At 44.5% G+C, this 16,902-nt stretch overlaps 2 protein-coding genes across 2 annotated transcripts in view; one reads left to right on the top strand and one right to left on the bottom strand.

Moving 5' to 3' along the window:
- dock2 (dedicator of cytokinesis 2) overlaps positions 1–16,902 on the bottom strand; it is a 148,639-nt gene that overhangs the window by 54,456 nt on the left and 77,281 nt on the right. The gene's annotated exons all lie outside the window — the stretch shown is intronic.
- insyn2b (inhibitory synaptic factor family member 2B) lies at positions 1,885–16,356 on the top strand. The gene is made up of 3 exons (XM_084086091.1): positions 1,885–3,693; positions 8,504–8,578; positions 15,739–16,356. Exons 1-3 carry the CDS (start codon positions 2,060–2,062, stop codon positions 15,935–15,937), a joined length of 1,908 nt encoding a protein of 635 aa, XP_083942217.1. The 5' UTR covers positions 1,885–2,059; the 3' UTR covers positions 15,938–16,356.

The raw sequence follows: 16,902 nt of genomic DNA, 5'->3' as shown, positions 1-16,902 counted from the left end.
AATGGTGTCTACACCACCATCGATATAGGACTTGCTGATAGGTAAACCAAAGCCTGATTACTGCAGACCGGTAGTACTGCTGTGGTCTTTGAGCTAGTAGAACAATCGAGAGCTGCAGTTTGATGCTACGGTGGTTATTTGAAGCTATCACTTAAAAGGTTTTCTTTCTTCTTCTTTTGGTCAGAAGTCTCTAGGGTTTTTACCCAAAGACGTGAACTAGGTCATATTTTATTTCTGCAATATTGAGAAACAGGGAACGTTTTATCCTTGACACTGTACGGTAAGAATCAGTTATGATGCCCCGCTGAAATTATAGTGCTCATAAGGAGACACACACCTAAGGCACATTAGCATGCAAGCACCCAGCCCAGCCTCAGACATGCACGCACGCACACACGAATGCACGCACACATGCACACGCAAATGCACGCACGCACGCACGCACGCACGTACGCACGCACGCACGCACACACACACACACACACACACACACACACACACACACACACACACACACACACACACACACACACACACACACACACACACACACACACACACACACACACACACACACACACTCACGCTCTCACACACACACACACACACACACATCCACCCACACACACACACACACACACACACACACACACACACACACACACACACACACACACACACACACACACACACACACACACACACACACACACACACACACACACACACACACAATATCAGTTAATCAGTTAATGAAAGTACAAAGCAACAATTTTGAGATTCTTGCCATTCTGTCCAATCCCATTATACTGTTCAAGTTGCATTGAAGGTGAACTTTTTTTTCTAGAACAGGGCAGAGGCAATGCAACAGCTGCCTGATTACAATCAAGATTTTGAACAAACAACCACATACACATTGCCAGCTGTTCACTTCATTGGATCATCAGAATGTGTCATCTCATCCCCTTCTTCGTATCAGATGTTGCTTCTGATTAGGTCAGGTTCTGAGGACCCTCAATGGCTCATGTGTTGTCTTTTCACCCACTAATTTAAGAATTGGATCAAGCTAAAACAAAATCTATTCAACATGCCAGGTGTGATATAATTGATTTTCATGCCTTTGAATTAATCATGGTTTGAACAGATGTAGCCAGTAAAAATGCACAGAGAAGTGAGATAGATTGCCAGTGCACACAATGGCACAGTTAAATATTCTGCCAATGTGTGTTTAATTTCGATGAAAGATGCACAGGCACTGTGCTTCATCAGTTAGCTTACTGCTGGTCAAAGAAAAACAATCTCCTATCATCAGTGACAGTAGTACTCCTTTGAAGTTATACAGTGTAATATAATCTTACACACAATATTATTGTGTTTAAGGCTTACAACTTACACACTATTTTGAAGACTTGTTTATGTTTTTCAATTCCTGACACTCAAGCTGCTAGATGAGATTAAGAGTAAGAGCTCATGTTGCACTCTGGTCAGGTGTAATCAGCAGTTGATATAGTTGTATTGATTTGGTCATTCGCTTGTGCTAAGAGATTTTATAAGGTGCTTTATCTGCCTAATGTTAGGGCTATACTCAACAATCTGACCATTTTGTTCTCTGTCGCACCTACTTTACCTCTGTCGACCTCTCTCTCTCTCCCTACTTCCCTCTCTGCAGATTGAACGTGAAAAGAGCAGAGAATATATCCAACTCTCATCTGCTCCGGGCCATTGGTCAGCATATAGAAAAAGCTTTGACAGTGATGTCCAATCAAAAGTCATTAAACCAAGGAGGATGGACTTTTATGGAAGGACATTGGGACATTATAGCCAATGAACCAATGGAGCTCGTACCATTTCTTCTTTATTGGCAATTGAATTCCTATCTCCCACTATCACATGCAAAATAACTGACACTGCCTCACACAAACACACAGACATTGGATAAACAAAGGCTGATAACGTCTCCCCGCTCTACTGGACATAAAGCTGCTGACTTTGTCTGATGTCACTCAGTGGCCTCACCCATTTCAGCTCCTCAGGGGGCTGAGCCAATCGGCTGAGGACTATGGGCAGGAGGGTGGCTGACCCCACCAATCCGGTGCCTGCACTTGGTCTGCCCCTGGCGGGAGGGCGATGGGGCCCGCTGTGCAGTGTGGGGGTGCAGACCTCCCCTGGACTCAGGTCCCTTCCCTCCATCAAACGACACAGCAGCCAGCCAATCACCATGCAGCGTCAGCTCACAAAGGGAACAGACAGATCCATGACAGCGGAGACCAAGGGAGCTACCAGGGGTAACAGCAAAAGTTTGCCAGTTTCCAAGGAGACCTCTCAGAACGAGATCAACAGCCTGACACAGGACGACATGGGGTCACAGGGGTCAGAGGGTGGTGTTTACTGCCAGATCAAAACCCTACGGACCAATCCCAAAGAGACTAGGGACAAAAGGACAGCTCGGTATGTGAATGGCAGTATAGTAGCACCTGAGGTGGTGGGAGGGGTTTGCAGCGAGGGCAGTGAGGGGAATGAAGCATTAGGAGAGCGAAGGAGGGTCCAGTCCCTACGAGGAGAAAACCATCGCTCAGCATTAAAAACAGGGGGCACATGTACGACAGTGCACGCCACCCCGCCTCGGCCCTGTCGAATGACGACCGCCTCCTCACCCCGTATGTGTGGGACATGTGGGAGGAGACAATCACAGGTACTGCCTTGCACGGGTGCCTGCCGCAAGAGAGCTACCAATGAAATAACGGCCAGTCAGACTTTGCCGAATCCCCGTAAGCAATCTGTCATCCCCAACCAGTCGAGAAAAGACTCCCCCCTCCTGAACTCCAATCACCACACCAGGACCGCACATACATCCACACACACATCTGTCTCGACTCACTCTCACATACCTCAGGCATCACACACCATACCAAAAGCACACAGTTCACATGGAAATCACTCGTCATATGCTCACAACAAAGCAAAAGACACTAAGCAACAACCAAGGCCTCATTCCACAGACCTTACTCACTACAAAGACACAGCCACGCAAACAACAGAAATGCACGTGCACAACACAGAGAAGACCAAAAGCACGACACACACACAACGAACGCAGACACCCTCCACAGATGTGACGGGGCCGTATTCCCAGGAACAAAACAGGACGGACCAATATCCTCACTTGCACATGGAACAAAATCATGGCGAAAGTGTGCACCAACACGCTAACGAGCATGCATACCAACAGCGTCACACATCTTTCCGTGTCACCGATAAGCTCCTGCCCACAAGTCCCCTCATTGATTCAAACTCTAGCAGTGGAACCACCCCACCTATTCCCCAAACTCCCCAACTCCCCAACTCCTCCCCCAAAGCCACCCATTCCAAGACGGCCACCCCCGTATTGCAAAGCAAACGCACCAAGCAAAACCCGGAACCAACGTCCACGGAGCCGGTCAAGCCAGTGGAACGTCCACATGAGGCGGCGATGTCGCTGGACCACAGTCGGACTGCGGCCTGCACGACACATTCCAGTGCCCAATGCAATGGAGCCCCTGGCGGTTTGCGCGGTGTACACGTGGGGGGTGCACCAGGCGGGCTGGAGGGGCGACTGCAGAGTGTGGAGGAGAACCTGCTGTCCAACCAGGAGAAAATCAAAGTGCTCCTCAACGTTATTCAAGATCTGGAGAAGAGCAAGGCCCTCAGTGAAGGGTAAGAGATGCAAAATAGGGGTGTTGGGGGGTTGGTGGGAGTTATAGAGGATGGAGTAGAGTGAGTGACGAAGGTAAAGCAAAGAGTTTATTTCACCTTTCTTACTGTAATGTACACTGACAAGCTTTCAACTCCAGGTAATAGATTTAAAATGTCAGGCCTATAGAGGATAGCGTGAGAGAGAGAGAGAGAGAGAGAGAGAGAGAGAGAGCAGCTCAATCCTGTGGAGATTACATCGCCAACTGTTATGTAGCCTTGCAGTCAATAGCAGCATCTCCTCTTAACTGACATCTGCTATGGTTTCCAGTCCCCACAGTAACAGCATTCCTTAGATACCAGCCACAACCCAGATCCATGGCACCAACCCTCAGATAAACACCGTCTGTCTCTCTTTCTCTCTCTTTCTCTCTCTCTGTCTCTCTCTCTCTCTCTGGATCTTTTATCCTTCTTCCTCTTCTGATAACCCCCCTCCACCACACGCTTTGTTATTTTTGATCACAACCCCTTCTTCTTGCTGTTTGTTTGTTTTCCTTCCAGCCATTCATGAGCCTCCCTCCTTCACTCTCATCCACCTCCTTAATTAATGCCCTATCTTCATTCACTCCCTCCCTCCCTCCCTTCTTCTCTCTCTGTCTGCGCCTCCAGATATGAATCAAGTCTTTCACCGCGAAGCAGGCGATGAATCTCATCCTTTCCTCCATCTCTCTCTCTCTCTCTCTCTCTCTCTCTAACACACACACACACACACACACACACACACACACACACACACACACACACACACACACACACACACACACACACACACACACACACACACACACACACACACACACACACACACACACACACACACACACACACACACACACACACAGCCAACCTGCGGCCACTCTCATATTCCGATCGGTCCTTTCTCTCCTTCCTCTGACAACCTGTCCATCACATAACGTCTCCCTCATTCATCTGCGTCAGCCTGCTATTGTTTCCCTCTCTCAATCTCTCCTCTCGTTCACCTGCCTGTCCATCTCTAGGTCTGGCCCCCAGGCAGTGGTGGAAAAAGTTCTCACATTTTTTACCTAAAAGTATCAATACTGCTATGTAAAAATACTCTGTTACAAGTAAAAGTCCGGAATTCAAGATTTACTTGAGTAAAAGTACAAAAGTATTGATACCAAAATGTACAAAAGTAAAAAGTACTCATTATGCAGAATGCCTCATTTCACAAGTTTTCAAACGCGGCCGAAATGTAAAGGGCTGAAGTGGGTAATGTATGTGTTGTAATAATAATCCAAATCTACAAAGTAACTAGTAACTTGCGTTTTCAAATAATTGTACTGGAGTAAAAGTATAATATTTGCCTCTGAGATGTAGTTTAGTAGAAGTAGAAGAACTGATAATTGGATATACTACAAAATTGTACTTAAGTACAGTACTTGAGTTAATGTACTTAGTTACTTTACACCACTGCCTTTCACCTCTGCTGTCTTCAACGTTTATCTCCCAATTTATGTACCTCACTTGCTTTCCCCCTCACATCTCAACTCTCTCTCTCACCTTGTTTCTCAGCCTTCATCACCCCATCTCTCTTGCTAATGCTATTCATCTATCTCTCAGGTCTCGCTCAAGCAACCTTTCTTTCTGTGTGTGTATAGAGATGAGTGACAAATTAAAGAAAAAGACAAATGTCTAAGTAAACGTCTTACTAAGGTGTTGCTGGGCCATACATCTTCAATGCACCTTGGCATAGATTGTACAAGTCTCTGGAACTCTAGTGAAGGGATGGAAAATAGTTTTTTTTCCCCGTATTCATCAAACCATTCAGTGACCCCCTCATGCCCTGTGGATGGGGGCACTGTCATCCTGGAAGAGATCACTCTATCAGGATATAAAGGTTTCATCATAGGATAAAGGCGATCACTCAGAATAACTTTGTATTGATTTGCAGGGACTCTTCTCTCTTAACCCATTATGACCGGGAAAGAATCTGTCATTTTAGATTTTAACCACTTCAACCATTAATAATAACTTTGGCTATTAAAAAATAGCAGATACTGTATACAAGCTCATAACGCATCTGCTATTTTTTTGAAAAATCATGAAAATGTGTGCAAATCTTTGAATATATATTTTTTAAAGTGAACATTTGTAACTCAAATCTTTTCTTCTGGGGATTCTACAAATGTACAATTTTCTTTACAAAATGATATGTATTTGGCCAGGACCCCCATATCAAAATATGTTGGTCCAGGGACCCCCACAGAAGCAGATCTACAAACTCATAGCTTGTATATATGCTATTTTTTTATATCCAAAAGTATAAAATAAATGGTTAAAGTGGTAACAGAGATACGTTAAGGACAAGTGGACCCAAACCATGCCAGGAACCCCCCCCACCCCTCAGCATAACAGAGCACTGTCAGGGTCAAGCATTCTGGCCTGTACCATTCTGTTGGTTGTACAACACAAATGCACTAGCTCACTTGTGGAGAAATGTGGTGAAGGATGATGACCCATCTGTCCATAAAACCGTTTTCCACATGTCTGTAGTACAGTGCCTATTGTTTTTGCACCACTGAACTCTCAAATGTGCAGTAATGAGTGGTTAATGCACTGAATCCCTACTATAATATCCCTCTCCATGTGGTTTTCTATGAACTGTTCTTGCTGACACAGTCGCATTGACATTCTACATCACCTGAGGAAGAATTGTTCTGCTTTTCCTCACATATCGGACTAAGGCCCTGATAACAAAGTCTCTTGTCATTTTGATCCAAAATCGAGGTCAGCTGAGCCTGCTCAGCATATTTACACATGCATCATCAAAAATGACAGATACCTCTAATACCAGACTAATCCCTATCAGATTACCATTTAAGATGTGCAATTCATGTTTCAGCAGCTCAGCAAGTCTCCTACACACAAGTTACGCACTGTCCCCGATGTGTGTGTGTGTGTGTGTGTGTGTGTGTGTGTGTGTGTGTGTGTGTGTGTGTGTGTGTGTGTGTGTGTGTGTGTGTGTGTGTGTGTGTGTGTGCGTGTGCGTGTTTATGTTTTAGATGCTTAGATGCATCCCTGTGTCTGGGAGCAAGAGAGACAGAGCGCATGTAAAGAAGAGAGAGAGACAAAAACAGAGAAAGAGCTCGGAGACAGCGTAAAGAAAGAGGGAGACAAAAGAGAAGGTGACAGAGAGAGAGGGAAAGAGAGAGAAAGAGAGGGAGAGAGAGATAGAGAGAGAACCGATAGAGAGAGAGAGAGAGAGAGAGAGAGAGAGAGAGAGAGAGAGAGAGAAGGAAAACGAGGGAAAGAGAGAGCATGTGTCAAGACACCGTGCCAAAAATGAAAGTACTCAGTGTTGGCTGCCGTAATGAAAGTGTCAGCTGGGCTGAGAGGTTGCCACTGCGTTTCGCACTCTGTGTTCATCGCTGTGTACTGTGTTCTCCCACAGCGGATACCCGTGTCCCCTCCAGTTGTTGCCCTCTTTGATCAAGATTAGCGGAGAGAACAAAGTCATGACAATCACACCACCATCTCTCTCAGTTTAATTACCGAGATGTATTTTACCTATCAAACTAGTCTGCCTCCATAAGCACGTAGTGCAGAGTAGAGGAAGCCCAAAAGTCTTGGCTAAATAAATCTATGTAATTGCAGAGAGGCAAGAGTGTTGATTCTCTCTTTTAAAAAAAAAATCTCATCTCATATGGGCTGATAATCTGTGTGTCGTTAGACTGTGTACCCTATTTCAAACTTGATGAGACTGCTAACATGGGGGGTTGCTTTCATAATGAGAAAAAATTGTCATGTTCAACACACCCTGTGTGCGTAATTTATAGTGAGGGGCTGCATTCATTTTCACTGAAACATGCGCTAATAGAAGTAGAAGTGGATGGGGTGGTTCCTGCTGCACTGTGGTCTTTTCCCGCCTGTGCGGGGGGAGTCAATTAAGGTCTTGTTTCTTTACTCTTTATGGCTGTTATCCTGCCTAACCACATGCACTACCCATAAATATTTATATCCATACAGTATGTGTGTAGGGTACTGTATACGCTGTGTATACGTGTATATCTGCTGGTACATAAATACACGCTGCCCATTTCTGTCGGTTTGACTCTACTCTGCATACTGTAACTTCACAACTGTAAACAAAACGCACATTATATATTATAATATACTGTATTCAATGTGTATTATTATCATTATTTATTATATATTTGGAACACCTTGGACTCCCCCGGTAGCTAATATGGCCCAGCGAAGGGAAGTCTGGGACCCGACTCCAGATAATCGGATAAAGATGGATGGATGGATAGAAAAAAAGCATGTCATCAACCTGACCAGACATGGGGGGTTGGGGGTGTGCAGTTACTTCGCTGCTCATTTGAAACTTCCTGAGAGTTAATAGATATGAGAGTTAATGACATCAGAGAAATCCATACTGTGTGAAGTGGTGAGTCACAGAGATGTGCTCAATACTAGGAGGGTTCCAAATACCTTTCTAATTGTCTACACTTTCTGGCACTCGTACTAGTCAACTGGGCGAAAGGCTGCTGTGCTAAATCGAAGTGAGGGCACCCATCGCCAGCCATCTGGCATTACAGGGGCCAAACCAAGCAGACAAATCATTTAAAAAAATACTATTTGGCCTTTCAGTCGGGCTGAAATGTCCTGAGCCAAAACGAATACTACACAGCAAAATCCTCTCAGTTTAACTTAACATTGTTAGTTTAACTCTGCCATATGAATATACAGTATAGCCCCATTACGCCCATCATGTTTGACTGATTTGTATTTTATTAATTATTTTTTACAGTCGCTGCTCCTATAGGACTGGCCAGGACATCAATAACTGCCCCACCTGCCAGAAGACAGCATGCATCATCTACAGGTATACTGCCATTGATAATAACCTTACAGCATTACATACTGTATAAGCCATCTTCTTCACTCAGTATTACATAAGAGTATCGACACCATACAAACTCCCTCTAAAGAGCAGAAGTCTACATTGTTTTTCCTTCTATTAGTATTGATTTGAGTCAAGCTTGTTTCAACAGTATACAGTATGTGTACAAGCAAACAGCCTTTAATGGCTGTCTCTATCTCTCTCTTATTGTCCATCTCTCTCCAACCCTCTCTTAATAATAATTGCATTATTCATAAATTCTGACTGTCTTATTAATACAAGCCAGCCAGCCCATTCATCCACAGCTACATCAAAACACATTCCGCATATTGGAGACAACATTCTTGAATGTTATTAGCACATGAAACAATGTTCAGTGGCTCTCACACAAATTAATTCACAGAATAAATGATCATTCTTTGTTTGAAGTCATTTTACAGTCCAGCTCCCCCCACCCCTGCTGTGTGCATCAAATTGCACAATTCATAGATCTTCAAACACTCATAAAGCTTTGACTCTTGCACAGTCAGATATAGTGTTGTGTCTTTCTGTTTCTGTTTGTATTCTAAGTCTAACTTTTATCTGCACTTTCTTCTAATCATCTTGTCGTTTTGTAACTCATTTGCCAGGCCACATATATCCCTCCCTTTCCCCCCAATAGACACATTAAATACATGGGTGGTTCACCACAATGTAAGTAGATGTAGCTGAAATTAGTACCTTGTGTTGTATCCACTTAAGCTTACTGGGGAAAAGGGGGTGTGTGAATTATGGGCATCGATCACTTCCTGTTGTCAGTCATTCAATTAATTTGAGGGATCAAATCAGTCAACAATAATGTGGGAACACAACCTGATAGAAATCAAAAGGGTCATATTAGTCTCACTACTTACCCTACAAGATCTCCCTCTACACAGCTTATTCAAATTAATGATCAATGCTTATTATCAAGCACTGAAGTCACTTAACAAGCACCATTTAATCCCCATGCAGAGATGCAGATGTCGCAGCAGCAACAGCAGCCAATCAGAATGAAACACAGGACAGAAGTTAGGCTACTGCTAAGAGCAAGTGGCAAGAGCCATTGATCATTCATTTGAATCAGCTGTGTGGAGGGAGATCTTGTAGGTTAAGCAGGCAGACTAACTAATATGACCCTTTTTGATTTTTGTCAGGTTGTATTCCTACATTATTATTGACTGACATGGATCACTCAAATGAATTGAATGACTGACAACAGGAAGTGATGCCCATAATTCACGCAAGTCCTCATGGGACAATGGAAACTTGTGGATAGCCACCTGGGCATGATATACTGTAAGTCCAAATATATTTATCTGTTGCATCTGCAGGGGTTGACTGGCCATTTGGCGTACCGGGCAAATGCCCGGTGGGCCGCTGGGCCAAAAAAAAAAAAAACCCTTTTTTTTTTTTTTTTTTTAATATTTTCGCTCCCGTTTTAGGATTATTACGGTCATTTCCGGGTCGTGCGGCCCAATTATTAGTGACGTTAATGTTTGGGCTGGGATGCTTTCCAGCAGGGGCCTCAGTGTGGCTGCAGAGTTCATGTGCAGGGCAGGGCTGGGCTGAACCCCCCCCCCCCCGACAAACGCTCCCCCCCGTTGACAAAATGGCCCGGGGGTAGTGGGCCGGTTCGGACCAAAATGCCAGGGCTGAATTTTGGTCCCAGTCCGGCCCTGTGCATCTGTGATCAAGGAACCAGAAGTAGCAATTACATTCATTCTCATCTCTGCAAAGTATTATGTTTTCACCCATCTGATCAGAGTCAAACTTTGCATGCACACTCAGTAGACTAAGGAAGCACACATGCACATGTTTTGAATTGGCCATTGTGTCGCTATACCGGGCCGCTTTACATTTTGGTCTATAACTACTAAGTGTAGGTCTTGCAATATAAAAAACAAATCCCTGGATTATTGGATCATGACGCAACTCCCCATATAGGCCAGGCCCATTTCCACCTAACTAGATTTTCTTTCCACCGATACTGTTCTACAGATTTTGTCCAAAACATGCAAAAATCAGTACACAATTATCTCTTGAGTCATGTGATGAATACGTATAATTAAGATTTTTCATATTCCATTCCGATTGGCTATGATTGCCTTCCAGAATTGAGGGACGGGTCATGAGCAAAGAGGCTGATCAACCCCAAACTTTTATCACACATTGAGGGGCCTCTAAACAAAACCCATAGAGGGTGACACAAATGCTACAAATGTTGCCGTTTCTTGCAGAAAGCAACATTTCTTTACCAAATTAAGTACATTGTGAGTTATGTGACAAGGACAGTCAAACAGGGTTTTCATATTCCATTAACAAATTAGTGGGAGGGGCCTATTTCTCAAAACAAAATGCCATATTTCATGAACACAACATCCAATCAACCCCGAATCACATGTTGAGGGGCCTCTATAGAGAGCACCTCCAAAAGCACTTTCAACTCTGCCCATGGGGGCACCACAAATGAAAAATGTAATGTATATAATATATATATAATTTATATAATTTATATAATTTCTCCCCTGTCCTGACTACTGCAACCCACAACCTGGCTAGGCAATCCAGCTTGGCGGAGATATGCGCTTTGCGGAGTGCACATTTCTAGGCGTATGGTGGGTTTGTTCATGTGCTAGAAGTAGTTTTTGAGACCTATTTCACAATACAATGAGAGTGATTGGATTCATTATATCTGCTTTATTGCTTTCAGAGCAGAGAAGCAATAGATGAAGATTACGATTATCATGCACATGTTGCTACTGTATACCACCCAAAATTCTATCCCAGATCAACATCACTTTAAGTTCATTCTGTAGGCCAATTAGGCAGGTGCTCATTAGGTGTTTACAGGGTACTTTGTGTTAACACATTGCCATGAGGATAATTGTTGGCCCACCTGCATCCAAAGACAGCGCCAGCAAATGTATTTATATAATGTACTAAGCACAATCTGGCTTTAAATCTACTTTTAGTTGGCAATGTGTGGAAGTAGTTTAGTTTTGTTGTAGTCATTTAGTTGTTAAGTGCAGTGACACAACATAAAGCTTAAAAAACATAGCAATAAAACACAATGATAAAGAACAGAAAGAGAAGATCAAAACACCAACACAAATCTATGCTGGGAGATAAAACATGACCCTATGGGGCTTCTATAAAAAAAAACAATCTCGCCTCAAAGCAAACAAAAGCAATCTCCAACTCAATAAGGAAAAGATATTTGAGGAATCAAAGGTCAGATTCTGGATTCAACATGTCTTCCAAGTCATATGATGAAGACACATTATTCAGAACAGGGTATTTTATCTCTCTGGTTTGCTGCCAAATCAAACCCCTCTTCCCAGCTGCACCTATCTCGTCTCCATCTTTTATTTTCATCTCTGATCATTTTCATCTCCATGTCTCTTGGTCCCTGTGCAGTTTATCCATACAGTATTCTGCTGTCCACATACTCACTCAGTCCGTCTCCTGCATAACCCGCTTTGTAATTAAACACAGCAGGAGGGTCCATACCCAATGCTAATTAATACTGAGAAGAATGGGGACGGACAGACAGACACATTCAAGACCCTCCCCCCAAAACAAAAAAACCTCAAGCCTGTATATAGAGTACGGTATACTCACATGCATGTACAGTATGCGTACTATATACCCACGAAGGTCTGCTGTCATAATCACCTTCCACACATACTGTTCTGTATAGGAGGACATACACAAATACCTGCATTCCCTTAAATATAAATACACACTCCCACAATACACTAGTATCCACAAGTTTCCTAGGGCGTTGTGGGCATGGCATCACTTCCTGTCGATTTGATACCTGATACACCTTATCAAATCAACAGGAAGTGATACCCACAACGCCGTAGGAAACTTGTGGATATAAACAATAATATTGACTCGTATTCAGAAGCTCACAAGCCCCCCCCCCCACACACACACACACACACACACACACACGGGCATATCAGCTCCACAAGCAACAGAATATACTGTACTGTAGGCCCTAGGGTACCACAGAGACCACAGCAGTGTTTTCCTGGGGGGGTAGGAAAAAACACCAATCCATGAACGATTTCTTTTAAGCCAGATAAACCATACAGTACATCCAGAAATAAATGTCCTCTTGCTTTGACGTAAATCACAAAGTACAATGGAAGTGTTATGCAAATCTATTGCATGCAGGCACATAATAATCCAGATCCGTACATGTACCCAGTTCCTTTTGTAATTTTATACAATGAGATCAGTTTTCAACTGATCACATATCTGACTTCCTTTAGCTGTAACCCGCTTAGTTCTAGCCTTTTATTTTCCCATTACCTGGCCCTCTTCCTTATTACCAGTCTGATTTCTGCCTCTCTGGTCTTATTGATGGGGGGGTTTTCTTTCATGTTCCATCTATTGCTATCTCCCTCTCGTTTGCGCTCTCTCTCTCTCTCTCTCTCTCTCTCTCAGGATAAAGCCGATCAGTGCAATTCCATTATATCTGCTACGTTTCTCATGAGATGCCACATGCACACTCATACAGTAGCTGTGTGCAGTGTGGACATGCACACGCACGCACACACACACACACACACACACACACACACACACACACACACACACACACACACACACACACACACACACACACACACACACACACACACACACACACACACACACACACACACACACACACACACACACAAAGATAGTGTGTATGCATATACATATATTATAATTGTGAATGTGTGCATATATACAGTTAATCTATGGAAAAAAAGCAATCCATTTATATAGGACTTACATGTGTTTGCACACATACGCACACAACCGCAAGTGTAGAAACGTACATGTAAAGGTTACACTTTCACACTCTCAGATGTTCAATTAACACTCTGGAATTTGCCGTGTACAGACACACACACACACACACACACACACACACACACACACTGAAACACACAGTACTATACAAACACACAAAGGCGGACTTGAGGCATCACACTCCATTTGTTTGACGGAAGGGTAATTGTCTTATCGGTGTCTCTGTGTGTGCGTTGGTAGACACCAAGGACAGACATGGGAATAAGGACAGAGAGACGTGGGAACACAATAATTGGTGACGGCAACATCCAGCCTAATGATTCAGAAGGGATGTTTGTTTGATGCAGCCTCACTGCACCCATCATGGCTCCTAATTACTCTGTATGACAGGCCAAGCCGTCCATCAAACGCACAACATCAGGACCTCACGCACGCACAACGTGTGCAATAGGTAGTCGTCAGCAGTCATCCATGCACACTCAAATTCAAAGCCTCAAGGGCAAGAGTCCATCGCTTTCTCTCCCTCACATACATGCATGTACATGAAAGCGTGCGCATGCACACGAAGATGCTGATGATGCTAGCCTGAGGAATATAAGAATAGCAGCATTCCCCTGTGCTATAATCCTATGAACAATAGAGAGAGGGGGGGGGACACAGGGGGAGGGAGAGAGAGAAGGCGAGAGAGAGGGAGCAAGAGAAAGAGAGAGACAGAGGGTCGGATAGAAGCAAGGACAGGGGGAGTTAGAGATAGAGTTCGAGAGAGATAAGGACAGAGGTAAGGAGAACGGGGGAGGATTTTAGAGTTGCACAGGGTGCAGACAGACAGAGAGGTGGCAGAGAGACACAGACAGACAAAAGAGAGAGAGAGAAAACGGGATAGAGGTATGCGGAACAAACGCAAGGAACAGAGTAGTTCTGGACCCTCAATTCTAAAGCAGGACACACTGAGTTGAGGGAATGTAGGACAGGTGTGTGTGCGTGCGTGCGTACTGTAAGTGCACACAAGTAGTTTGTTACCTACCTACAAACAAAGTGTGTGTGTGTGTGTGTGTGTGTGTGTGTGTGTGTGTGTGTGTGTGTGTGGCAGGAGGGCTGTCCCTTCCTTCCTTGCCTCATATCATGTGCCTCATTAATTCCAGATGCTCAGCACTATGCTACTGCATACGTGCACGCACGCACGCACGCACGCACGCACGCACGCACGCACGCACACACACACACACACACACACACACACACACACACACACACACACACACACACACACACACACACACACACACACACACACACACACACACACACACACACACACACACACACACGCCTATCCAACCTTGTGCGAACACAGAGGCAAAAAATTAAGTAAACTATACACGTCACGCACACACGCACAAACGCACGCACGCACACAGCCAAGGCTAAATCATCACACACTCCCCTCGCCTATGTCCTGCTGCGATGGACACATCAGAAAGATGGTGGGAGAGGATACTGAGGAAAATGAGACCACCACAGAGAGACCATAGAGAGAGAGGTTCTGCTTTGAACACATCAGGTGTTCTTCCTTTCTCCCTATTCCTTTTAGCTGCTTCGCTCATGTCTCTGGTCTGTGATCTATCGGAGCATGAAGCGCAAGAATGCTATGGACGTGGAATGAGTGCTGAGTTAGGGCCCGTTTTTAAGTGTGTGTGTGTGTGTGTGTGTGTGTGTGTGTGTGTGTGTGTGTGTGTGTGTGTGTGTGTGTGTGTGTGTGTTGTGACTGTGAGGTGTGCACAGTGTGAGGGTAGAAGAATGATCTTACATGAATGTGCATAAGGACGCGTCAGCATTTTTGTGAAAGCATTTTAATGGCAATAAAACCTCCCTTTCACCTCTTACTCCCGCTCTCCTCCTCTCATCTCCTCCCCTTTTATTCTCTCTTTACTCCCCAACTCAACCCGTCTCTCCTCGGCAAATTGTATTGCATCCGTTCTAACGCCATTCATCCATCCAATGCCTCCCCCAGCACCTCCCCCGTCAGCACACATACCTCCTCTTCTCTCTTCTCCCCACTTTCACTCATACCAAATCTTTCCTCCTTCAAATCCTTACATTCTCCCTAAAATGTGTAATTCTGCTGCCACTGTAAACTACTTTGTAACAAATTTGTGCAGGAAAACATGTTTCAATAAAATTGTTCATTGGAGATCACTCAATCTATTCACTCCAATCTCTCTCTCTCTCTTTCTCTCTCTCTCTCTTACTATTTCTCTCTCTTGGACATATCTCTCCCTCTGTCTCTCTCTGTCCGTTTTCTCCAGTGTGGAGCATGATTTCAGACAGCAGGAGGGCCGCTTCCATGGGGTGATGGAGGCCCTGGACGGAGACTACGACATGACCGCATCCACCGCAACCAAGCCCACCACAGCCCCGAAAGCCAACGCCTCCTCTTCCTCCACACGCCCCAGTGCCAAGTCACGGGTCAAGAAGCTCCGCAAGAAGTGCTTCTGGTGGCTCTAGAAGGGAGGGGTCCCCGTCCATGCACACTTCAGCTGGCCAGCGTCCGGCGAGAGGCGGTGATGTTTCAGTGTGAGTTTCTGATGTCTGGATTTTAAAGACGTGGATAACCTCACAGCCCTGGGGCCGTATGAGGCACGCGCGCGGTGTGGTGCACGTATCAAGTCGAGCAGGATTTCCTATCAGTGCCTCCCTGGCACTGCTGTCCATGATTCTGTCTGAGAATACACTGACAGGCCGAGAGTAAATGAAGAAGAGTAAAAGAGGAGCAACGGAATAGGAGGAGAGGAGCGGCTGGACATTTTCTCCCAGACGCATCCCATTAGGCGCTGTAAGAGGGCTGTCGAGGAGACGCTCCGTTTTCACGGCTGTGGAAAATAGACATTACCAGCCATTGAGCAACTTTCCACCCTGCTGAGCAAAGAAACCTTTATAATGGAGGAGGGGAGCACTGAAGCTATACATGATATACATGACTGGCTAGTTTACTTGCTGGAAATATGGATGGATTGATGGACGCACGGACAGAAGGACAGAAGTGTGGATGGAGTAATGCCAAGACAGAAAAAAAGCGACAGCTGCAGTGTATCTGTATAATAATACATTTACAGCGATAAACAGGAGTATTGAAATGGGTTTGAAATCCAATGAACTCCAAAATCCAATCACAATAAAGGTGTTGAGAGTGTATTTCCAGTCTTGGCAAAGATTTAAGATTCAAAGGAATGATAAGAGGACATATTTTAAAATAAGGCTGTTGAGTTCTTGAGGAACTTGAGTTGAATAAGAAGTCTTGTTGAATGGATATCAGGGTTTTGGAGAGCACAATGGGGAATCAATACAGATCCTATGTGTATTTTTTATTTTATTTATTTTTGCATTGAATGAGAGAGATAAAGCTCGTCAAAGACTGACAAGCCGTGCTGGCCAATCAAATTCTGTCAAGCTCATTTGACACCGAGAAGGAT

The sequence above is a fragment of the Gymnoscopelus microlampas genome (genome assembly GCF_963454915.1).
Source record: "Gymnoscopelus microlampas genome assembly, chromosome: 18".
Classification (NCBI taxonomy): Eukaryota; Metazoa; Chordata; class Actinopteri; order Myctophiformes; family Myctophidae; genus Gymnoscopelus; species Gymnoscopelus microlampas.
Note: the sequence above shows the minus strand (reverse complement) of the source record. Positions and strands in the feature narration are given on the sequence as shown.